Source organism: Rattus rattus, chromosome 7 (assembly GCF_011064425.1).
Source record: "Rattus rattus isolate New Zealand chromosome 7, Rrattus_CSIRO_v1, whole genome shotgun sequence".
Classification (NCBI taxonomy): Eukaryota; Metazoa; Chordata; class Mammalia; order Rodentia; family Muridae; genus Rattus; species Rattus rattus.
In genome coordinates, this window is record NC_046160.1 from 95742578 (window position 1) to 95754259 (window position 11682).

General features: G+C 43.6%; 1 protein-coding gene across 1 annotated transcript; it reads right to left on the reverse strand.

Annotated features, from left to right (window-relative positions):
* Positions 1-6005: 6005 nt before the first annotated feature.
* LOC116905810 (disintegrin and metalloproteinase domain-containing protein 21) lies at positions 6006-8525 on the reverse strand. Its single transcript, XM_032908778.1, has one exon. It carries the CDS (start codon positions 8400-8402, stop codon positions 6231-6233), a length of 2172 nt encoding a protein of 723 aa, XP_032764669.1. The 5' UTR covers positions 8403-8525; the 3' UTR covers positions 6006-6230.
* Positions 8526-11682: the final 3157 nt, after the last annotated feature.

The window sequence follows — 11682 nt, forward strand, 5'->3', positions numbered from 1 at the left end:
TTGGTTTCAAGGGGGCATAGTTGTGTGTGTTGGTATTCTGTCTAAGCTCCACACCCACAGCCACCTGGAGATAATCAGGTATGCTCCGCCCCACAGTTGCCTGGCAACAGCCAGGTATGCTCCGCCCCACAGTTGCCTGGCAACAGCCAGGTGTGCCTGACACTACATAAGGGGCTGCTTGCCCCCTCCTCATTCTCTTGCTCTTTGCTCTTCTCTTGCCTTCTTCTCTTTATCCCTTCTCTCTCCATCCCCTCTTCCCTCAACGTGCCTATGGCCGGCCTTTATTCCTCCCCTCTTCTACTCTTCTCTCATTAAACCTCTCCATGTGGAACCATGTTGGCTCGGTGTGTTCTGTCTGGACACGAGCGGAGATTTAAACCCCAACAGTGTGTGTGATCTCTTTTTTATATACTTTGGCCATAACTATTGCCAGTGACTCACATGAATACCTAAATGATACAGGTTACAAAGTTGTCCTGACTAGAGTGCTGTTTCACTCAGAAGCGATGATGCTGTAGAACTGGCTTCTCTGTAGTAGGGATTTTTATGCCAGGAGAAGCACAAAGCAGATCAGAATAAACTTCCCCATTGGGAATGATAGGACGTCATGTGGGCTCAGGTACCGTGTTCACGGCTATTGTCTTGAGTGGCCAGGCTTAGGTCACTGTAGTGTCTACGAGGAGGAAGGGGGAGCACCTCTCTGATGAGCACCTTCAGGAGCCATATACATTTAGCACTAAATCACCTCTCCTTCAACACACACACACACACACACACACACACACACACACACACACACACACACACACACACACAGCAAAGAACAGATACAGATAGCTATTACAGCTATTTTGTTGACAGTTCTGGGAATTGAAATCTGAGGTAATATGCTAAAAGGGGGGATTCTTCTGAGGCCTTGTTCCTCAGCTTGCCGGTCACCATCTTTCCCCCACACCTCCAGTTTTGCTCTTTACATGTTGTGTGTATGTCCACATACCCTCTTCTTAAAAGCATAGCAATCATGTTGTACGGAGGCCTACTTAGAGCACCTATCAGATTTTCTGTTTAAAAGCCATATTTGCAAGCATGCCGAGACACTGGGGGTTTAGGGCTTACTACATGAACTTTGCAGGCTGTGTGACTAGGATTTGCAGTGCCACTCTCTTTCAGACATGGTGGTAGTGCTGTGGGGCTGGCCTGACAGCTGAGGTTTGTCTACCCCTGAGCAGGCCTCACAGGAGTCACACCAAGTGGCCCAATGACTTGTCCTTGGCTTTCTCTTTGGCAGAAACACTTGATCCTTCACAAGAGCGTAGGATGCCATGTGGGCTCAGGGGTCAAGGCTGTGGGAGTTCTGCTGAACCCAGATTCATAGGATCCAGGTTCAGGGCTCTACAAGTTTTTATGAGGCCTAGAAGGTCAGGAACTTGAAGAGCGTTTAAGGAACTTCAGTCATCAGGGACACACTTTCCTTTCAAGCACACAGGCCAGCAGGCAGGCAGCCGCTGGCCGGCACCCAGGCATGCACCAGCACACACTGGCTGTACATGGTCCTACGTATTTATTCAGAGAAGTACACAGGCTGAGTGGAGGTGGACACACCTGCCCACAGACAGACATAGGCGGGCTGGCAGATGCCAAGACCCTTGCCTCTGACCCCGAGGCCTGGGTATGAGCCAGTTTGTGCGTATTTAGAACCTCTTGATGTCTAGCATGAGCAGTCTTGGCTCGTGCCAGATATCCATGTCAGTGTCATGTATTGGAAACACAAACTGTCCCTTATTGCCCTTGTTTCCATAAAGGAGGAAGTGGAGTGACTGGTAGTTGCTTGTTCCCAAATGCAAGGCCCTGTGGCAGTTTGCTATGGACTGAGGAACTGCCAAAGGGGGAGTTTGCTGTAGTGACAGTGAGGCCTTAGAGATGAGGAAATGCAGAAGCTCTGGCTTTTGTAGTAGGACACTGTCACAAGCGATTTAAAATTTCTTTGGATACCATTGTTCTTACACGAGAGTGATGGGCTACCTACTGTACTAAAGAGGCACTTAGTACAGTTGTTCTTGATTTGAAAAGGTATTGAACAAATGGACCTTTATGGAACCTAAATGTCCCACGAAGGACAGGTGATAAAAGACTTAGATGAGCCTTCAGAAGTGGCACCAAGAGGAAGTTATGTCATCGAAGGCTTTCCCTTGGAGGATATACCAAGATCTACGGCCTTCTCCCCTCCCTTTCCTTGCTTCCAGCAGCTCTCTTTCCCATGCTCCCCACCCCATGCTCCCCGCCTGCCATGTTGTTCTGCTTTTCCCTGGGCCAAGAAATAATGGAAGCAAACCATTGTAAATCTGCTGAAACTGGTTCACAACAGACCATCGCTCATTGGCTTCTTCAGATATTTTGATAAAGAAACAGAACAGGGAAACCGGCTGTGAACTAGGCTGAGACTACACTGGTGGGGTGGCTCAAAGCTTTTGGGATTTGTTTAAGAGAAGGATTTGTAAAGCTTTGGGGAAGCAGACATTTAAAAGTCTAGAATATGGTAATAGAGGTAAGGGGGCGGCACTAGCGAGGGCTCAGAGGACGGGACTGCAGACAGAAATGGAGATGATGGTGGAGTGTCAGGTAGGATGCTGCTGGAACTGGAGCTCCTGCCTATGTCCTTCTGGCAAAGAGCTTGTCTCCATTTTTGTCCATTCTCTGAGACCTTGTGGGAGGTTGGATTTAACAGGAAAAACCCAAAATTGGTTAATAAAGTAAAGATACTTGAATGTAGACCACATGCGGAGAGGACGGGCACACAAGAGTGGTCACGTGGGCTACACCGAGCAAAGACACAGAAAGAGGGCTGCCCAAGCCCTTTGTAGTTCCTGCCCTGAATGCTGGATATGCGATGCTAATGTTTACCGTTTGCTGTGTTGGGTTTGGGTTAGCTTTGCTTTGGTCTGAACCTGTCTCTGTGCCCCAGTAGTTCACCTGTCATGAGGCTGTTTACCATGTGTCTTGTGCCACACACCTTTATTATCCATTTATTTGTATGTTTGTTTGTTCGTTTCAACAGAGGATTGCAGGCGACATTGCCTTGAGTCATAAGGAAGGCTTTGGACTTAGATTTTTCAGGAATATTGGAAGAGTTAAGAGTTCGGAGACTCCTGGAGACATACAAATAAAAATTCTGAAATAAGAATAATTCTTTGGGAGCCAAGCACAAAATATTATGGTTTGGATCTTAACTATATCAGATGACATATACTAAAGGTTTCCTTGCCAGCCTGTGATGCTACAGTATCCTTGGGAAGTGAGACTAAATGGAAAGACATTAATCCATCGAGGATTAGCCTTGAAGGCAATATTGGGACCCCAGCTGCTTCTCTGCTCAGATTGCTCCTAGCCACCATGAAGTGCTTTTTTCTCTAAATTGCTAATAATTTATCCTTGATGATACAAAGTCTTTTAAATTCTTCATATTATTTAATCTGCAACTGTACCCATTCATTTTTCTGCAGAATTGGGGTGATGATAACGAAAGAGAATGGTTCAGGAATTTGATGGAATTGATATTTTTCAATCATCCCAGTAGTAACAATCAACATATCTCCATATGTGGGCACCTATCTGTAATCCAAGAACTTGGAAGCAGGAGGCAAGACAATCAGCTGTTCAGAATTTGAGTCATTCCTGCCTACTTGAGGGCCTATCTCAGAGCAAAAGCAAAAAGACAGAACAAAACGATACACAAACTACAGAAGAAATACAAACAAAATGTGAGCAACAAAAGAAACAGCATGAACAGAAGATAAACTATTCTGGAGCATAGGCAAGCTGAAGAATTTTGGAAAACAAAAAAGCAACACTTTCACATGGAAACTAAAAACTAGGACTGCTACTCTGATCAAAAGAGGAAAGAGGCCACACAAAGTTCTGAAGCCCTCCGCCTGCTCTCAGTGCTCTGCAGTCTCTACGGAGACATTTCACCACTCAGCGGTGGGAGGGAAGGAGAAGGCGAGAAGGCATGTGTCTTTCATCACCACACCTTCTAGAGTAAACAACCTGTTAGAATGAAAGGGTGTGGTGAACACAACTCTTCATTCTGACAGACAAAAATGGGAAAATAGGGCAACCCGGGAACAGTGACATTCTTGAAGAAAACTCGCTTTCTCTCACCCATCATTAACTGACAATAGTTTTTAGCTAGGTGTTGGCCTTGCTATCCAGCAACCACACACACACACACACACACACACACACACACACACACACACACACACACATGTTATGCTGGAATACTGACTGGGTCTGTGCAGGTCTAGTATAGGCAAACAGAGCTGCCGTGAGTTAATGAGTGCAAGAGTTCTGTCATATTCAGAAGATGCTATTTCCCCAAAGTCCTCATCAACCGTTGTCTTCTCTCACTATTGCTGCAGTCTTGGAAAGTAGGAAAGCTTGGCATCTGAGAACTGAATCAACAACCTTACCCATCTTGATTGGGACCTGATTTTCTGATACCCATTGTACAGAATACCCATGATACAACTCACACACCCTATGAAGTTTAACACGAAGGAAGGCCCAAGTGAGGATGCTATAATCCCACTTAGAAAGGGGAACAAAATAATCATGGGAGGCAGAGGGAGGGAGGGAGCTGGATGGGAGAGGATGGGGGAGGGGAAAGGGCAGAAGACAGGAGAAAATCCCAGAGGGCCAGGACAATGAGTGGAAATTTGTGGTTGGGGGTTGTAGGGGATGTTGTGGGATAGTGGACCATGCCAGGAAACTTGGTAAGGTAGAGGGGATCTACCCTCTGAGACGGATGGTAGATGCCTCCCTGCTCCCTGGTAGATTCCTGGCCCAGAGCATCACTTGTCCACACTTCCCACTGCAGTCACATAGCCCAGATCAGAGTTCTCCGTACTACTGAGGTGCCTAGAGGCCCTGAAGGTTTAGACAATAAGCATTCCTTCCCACACATTCCTCCCTGCAAAAGTTATTTAATCTCTGGCCCACTCTGAGTAGTTGGTATGGATCTACTTTTCACCATGAACAGTCAATAAATAGTATGGATAAACAAAAAAAAATCTCTTCAAGTTGCTTTTCGCCTGTCTTTTGTTACAGCCACCAAAATCTGAATAACCCACTTATGAACCAAATAAACCATCACACAGTGGGAGAATTGCCACAAGGTAGCATGCACTCCACCCAGAATCCTCTTGTCCCATCATTGCTCATTGGTAATCACAGCAGAGAATTTTTATAGTTTGCCACCACAAATGCTTATGACTTGTGTCGTCCTTTTCCTGACAATTTTCTCTTGAACCATTCAGTAATGCTTGAGTGTGTTTCACAGGATCCTCAGGGAGTACACGGAGGATTGTCCCAGTGGCCCAGAGAAGCCTGGTCAGCAACCAACTTCCTTTGTGCTTCCCAAACAGAGTCTACCTAACTTCACGAAGAATCCAGCAAACCGACTCTTTAAACTGACAGTTCCCGTTTACCTGTAAAACAATGACAGTGTCTCACTCTAGAGATAAGGCTAACCTTAAACTCACGGAGATCAGCCTGCCTCTGCCTCCCGAGTACTGGGATCAAAGATGTGCGCCACCCTCAGCCTGAAAATCACTTTTAAAAATAAGTAATATGGTGGCAAATGGTTACCATTTGGAACAGTATATGGCTGGATAACTATCTTATTCCTTATAGCAAGATAAATTCAAAACATTCAGAAGAGCAGAAGCCAGTACAATCTCAGGAATCACTCATTGATCCATTTTTTTATTGGTTTCTCTATTTTGCCCTTCCGTTTCCTGGTCCTTCATGGAACATTCACATCTTAGGGTTATATTGTGAATTACTAACACTTGAATCATGTTTTGATTTTGGGTTTTTTTTTTCTTTTTGTGCTATAAGCCCATGGTCAGCTGGGTCCATTGATTATTTCAAAGTACTACCAAGCAAGCATACTTCTCACTTTTGTTTGCCAAATAAATACAAGAAGTTGGGGGGGGGCTCAGATATCATGTCTCAATTAAATTTTATTTGCTGCTTAAGAGAATGAACAACAGACAAGAACACACCAAGAATTACATGTGCCTGTATTTCTGATACAGATGAAGGGAAAGAAGATACTTTCATCTTTCTATAAACTCTCAGAAATACGCTCAGACTCATACATACAATAATATTATTGTTGCCAAACTTAGTGCATGCGTTATTAGCTATACGTCTTCTTAACCTGGTGACTAAGACTTAGTCTCTTTGGGACCAGAAGGTATTAAACAATATGTTCTATAAAGCCCCGCTATGAACAGACACGTTAGAACAGATAAAACAGTTATTGTCAAGGTGGTGATATCAATGCTTCTTTTTGGAGATGTTGGGCCACTGTCAATACTCCCTCCATGTCCTCTGTGCAGGCAGAAAGGCAGGGACCACCCGTAGTCACAATGACAGTGATGCCTGTTATTACAGATCCCCTTCCAATTACAAGTCTCAGGAAGGCAGGTGTTTGGAAGGGCAGACAGACTGACACACTTCTTGCGTACACAGATCTTTCCTATTCCACAGGCGGTGCCATCTTTGACTTCACCAACATCAGGTACACCCACCCCCAAACAATGGCTTGTACTCCAGCAGGTGATGCCAGAGGCATAAATGTTCTGCCAAGCATAATGAGCCTGGGGATGACTAATGTCTTCCACATTTTCACACTGGATTTTACCACAAAGCACATCTGACATGCTACATTTTAGGTAGACCGTGCCATTTGTGCCACAGTGGCCGAACCTGGTTCCTTGTGAGTTGATTTCTTTATAACAATTATGAGTTGCACTTCTTGCCCCTTTGCCAAAAACCTCCCTGCACTGTTGGTCATGGTCATTACACTGCTTTTGGTAGCAGTAGGCTCTGGCACCACAGGGGACCCCATCTTGTACATATCCATCTTCTGGGCATTGGTGAGATGTTCCATTGCACCATTCTGGAAGGTCACATTCATTGATCTTTGGTCTACAGAGTTCCCCCAATAGCATGAATTTGCAGTCTTTGCAACAGAGCCCAAAAGCACAAGCAGCCCCAGGCTTCAGAGTACAGTTAAAAAGACAACAGGGATCTTGTTTACATTCCTGTATAGATCCACAGTCACACTCTTCTTCACTTTCAACTATGCCATTCCCACAGCGCTTCACTAGAAAGCCTGCCCCTGGTCTTGGGTGATTGTACAAACAAGTTCCTTGGTTTAAAGTGGTCTTCATAAAATCATTATGGCTGCAATTGGTGAATCTTTCTGCTGGAACTCTGAAAGAACTCATGACACAACCCTTTTCCCCACAAGAACAGAATTCCTCATCATGCCGCATACCAAAAGTATGGCCCAACTCATGGGCCACTGTGTTGGCAAAAAGAGACCAGGAGTCCCCTTGGAAATTTTCAACTCCACAATCAAGAGGAGGACGACATATTCCTGCAACATAGGCTATCCCAAGTACGCTTATAAGTGAGTTTCTAATGAAAATATGGGCTGCATCATGATGTACCTGGAAAAGACTGATTTGTTTCCAATGAGAAAAATCTTCTAAGACCTGCTGAATGTTTTCCATTGGGAGAAGATTTCCTCGATTCCAAATCTCAATGCCAACCAAATTCACATATGTATCCATCTGCTTGTACATGGAATCTACCATGTTAACAACAAGAACCACATCTCCTCGCACCTTTGACACGTTTTGTTGCGAGTAAGTGAAGAAATTGTAGTCCACCACTATGGCCAGCTCCAGAAACCATGTATAGGGCCACAGTTTTTTATAATTTTGCTTCACAGCTGACTTCTCCTCCTCTTTAAGTCCAAAAGGTTGGTCTGGTAGTGTCTTCTCTGTTAAATTACATATCATAGGTGGAAATTGTGTCTTGTTATTATTTAATGTATAGACTAAGTGTTCGAATGTGCTAGAGTGCTTGATGGGTTCAATTTCATAAGAGAAGCCATTCATTTGTAACACCCCCTGAAACCCCCCACTGCAGGAACTGAAAGCGACTAAGGACTCAGGGGCTCCCTCTACGTAACCATGGTAGTAACAATCACTAGGGACAAAGGGGTAATCGCTGAGGGGGGCGTGTTCCTCTGTGTAGGTGAGCACAGAGAAGTGGGTAGAAACCAACAGCTTCTTGACTCGCATATGAACAACATGTCTGCGACCCCCAAATGCAAGGCTGTAGGAGAGCCACTCTGAATTCTGTGCATCCCTGGCCCCACTGGTCACCTTCAAAGGGATGACCACTTCTGGAGAACTGAGATATTGAGGGGACCCAGTCTGTGAGAGGTCAATAGGGGATGGAAACCCCTTAAACCAGAGCAGCAAAAGAGTGACTCTCATGAGTGCTGTAGCATCCGCACCTAACATTATGAGGCCATCCATCCAGGGCAGAGGAACACAGGGAACGAGAAACTCCTGTTCTGACTGTTCCCCTGGAGCGGACCAGGGAACATGGCTGCCATGTCGAGGTTGTGTCCTGGTGGAGTTGGAGCGTCAGAGTTGCCATGCTGGAAATGAAAATGAGAGTCTCGGATAAGGTGAGGAAGAAAGTGAGAAAATACCGACTCACCCGACTGACCAGTGAAGGCAACGGTTTGGGACTTGGTTTCAATGGATGGGATGAAGAGGTCCAGGACAAGGGTAGACAAGATAATATTGGACATGGGCTGGGAACTGTCAAAGCACAAAGATAAGTAGTTTCACAAGTAGCTTATTGGTGGTATGAGAACATCAATAATTAAAGAAGTAAAGCAAAACTAAGAGTAGACTGTATCTAGATCTTGACTTTTCCAGCATAGTGTTAATTTACGTTTGGGTGTCTACATAATTATTGATAGTGTCCCATTGACAGTTAAAATTGGAGACATGAAAAATAATCAGAGCATTCTGTATATACATTTGTAGCAGTCTTAGGATTTACGTGGATTGTTCTTTATTTGCTTTTGCTGTCTCCTTGATGAATTCCCCTTGGAGGAATGGGTGTGTATGTATGTATGTATGTATGTATGTATGTATGTATGTATGTATGTATATGTATATGTATATGTATATACACACATATATATGTAAGGCATTGCACAGTCCTTACCTACAAGGTTTACTACTTTCATTCATCTTAATGTCTTCTATAATACCTAGTATATTTCTATGGACCGTGGAAAAGTAGGGGGAACCACCACAGATGTGGGGGAACACCTTCGATTATAAATGAATGTTACTTAAAATGAATTAAACTTTAATAATAATTTCAGAAGAGGGAAAAATTTGTAAAACTCCTCCAAGGATATAGGAGGAACATGTTCTCATCAGTTTCCTGTAGAAAACAGCAATGTCAAAAAAAAAATGTCTCAGAAGGAAAATGAGAAACTACGCAATTTAAAGCCCCAAGCGCTGGCTATATGGTATTTTAGGACTGCTGTGGAAGAATCCCAATTTTTTCAAAAACATATGCTTTTGAAAATGGAAAACTTCTGCACTTGATATACAGTCTCACTGGCAACACATCCTTTTTTTTTTTTAGAGCTGAGGACTGAACCCAGGGCCTTGCGCTTGCTAGGCAAGGGCTCTACCACTGAGCTAAATCCCCAACCCCCATTTCTTATTCATTAGCAAAATGATTTGTATGTTTAGACAATACAAAAAGCACAGAATGAGGCGCCAGATGTTAGGAGGAAACCAAAATATAGAAATTAATATATACTATCAATTTAGTAACAGAATTTATAGTAAGAACACAAATAAGCTTTGTAAGGTCTCTAGGATTGCACGCAGGGTTTTATCTTAAATAAATTAAAGTGCTTTTTTCTTCTTACTCTGAGAAAAGAGTCTCAAGATTTCATCAGAGCTTCAACTAACACAACTAAAACTCACGAAGCCTGTGTGAATCAGGAGACAGATAATCATAATGTCTATCAATAAAAAAAAACAGACTTAGCTGAGATTAGCAAAGTTCATGCTTCAGGGATCCTCACTGCATACCCCCAGAAGGACCCTTGAAGGGGATCCACAATATACTTAAATCAAGTCACCAAATACACCCCATAAGCAAATAAAAGGGTTTTTGACATCCAACAGTACATAGGGATTATATATATATATATATGTATATATATATATATATACATATATATATATATATATCAGCATCAATAATATGTTCCTGAGTTTTTTTCTAAACTATCAGAAACGGGATAAGTATTTATCACAGTAGAATGAGAAATGCCTTTTAGCTCCCCCAGTAGAAAGTACAATGAAGTAATTTTCATAAAGCACGAGACTGGAGAATCAATAATTAAACCTAGTTCCAATAGTCCTAACACTGGTAAATGAAGTCTAAAGAGGGAGGTTTGAGAGTTGGAAGCCAGCCTTGGTGACACCATGAGACCCTACCTAAAACGAGTAAATAAGCCTGAGGATACATAGTATAAAGGTGAGTCCGGATCAATATAAACACTCAGGAGGATCAATACCCTCATTCTTATGGCGCCCTCGACTTTTCAGATTTATAGTCTGTACTAAATAAACGTTCACTTTCATGCTTATTTTTGTATTTGTAATCTTGTGTCTGCTTTCTTAAACTAGGCACTTCATCTTATGCACGACTCAGGATCAAAACTTTTATTTCACCTCTAGTGTTGATAAATGTGCCAACATAAGTTCCTTATAAGGATATAATTGTGTGCATGAGAGAGAGAGAGAGAGAGAGAGAGAGAGAGAGAGAGAGAGAGAGAGAGAGAGAGACGCCTGCATTTTCACGTATACAAGCAGATGCACATCATGTCTATGTTAGGTGTTGTGGTTTGGATATGCTAGGAATAATGAGTGGCACTGTTAGGAGGTGGGGCCTTATGGGAGGAAGTGTGTCATCATGGGCGTGGATTTTGGAGGTCTCCCCCTATGCTCTGGCTCTGCCAAGTGCAGAAGAAACCCTCCTGGCTACCTGCAGAGCACTGTCCCTTCTGCTGCCTTAGATCAAGATGCAGAGCTCTCAGCCCCTTCTCCAGCATTATGTCTGCCATGCTCCCACCATGATGATAATGGACGGAACCTCTGAAACTGTAAGCCAGCCCCAGTTAAATGGTGTCTTTTATAAAAAGTTGGCTTGGTCATGGTGTCTCTTCACAGCAATGGGAAGCCTAACTAAGCCAGATTCTTCTTATGTTGCTCTCCACCTTACATTTTTGTGATAGGATCTTACTCCTTGAGAACTTGGATCTCACTGATTCTTCTAGATTGACTGCTCAGCAAGCCCTCGCCTGTCTCTTCCTCTTTAGCACTGAAATGACAACTACATGCCACCATGCCTGGATTTTACACAGGCAGTGAGGAGTAATGAAGCTAGGAGTGTATGCTTGAGTAGCAAGCGCTTTACTGACTGAGCCAGCCCCAGGATATAGTTTCTCATAGCATCTTGGTTTGGGGTTTTTGAGGCATACACTTGTTATGTAACCAAAGTTGGTCTCGAATGTTCTATGTAGTGCAGGCTAAATTCAACTAGCAGCCTCTACCGCCTTCCCAAGGGATGGGGTTACATGGATGCACCAGTGTGCCCGGCTTCTTGTTGTATCTTTAATCATGCTTACATGATGAACCTTGCCTAAGGAAATGTGGGAAATAAAAACACCTCAGCAAATAACAATCAGCCCCTGAATCCCAAATCCAT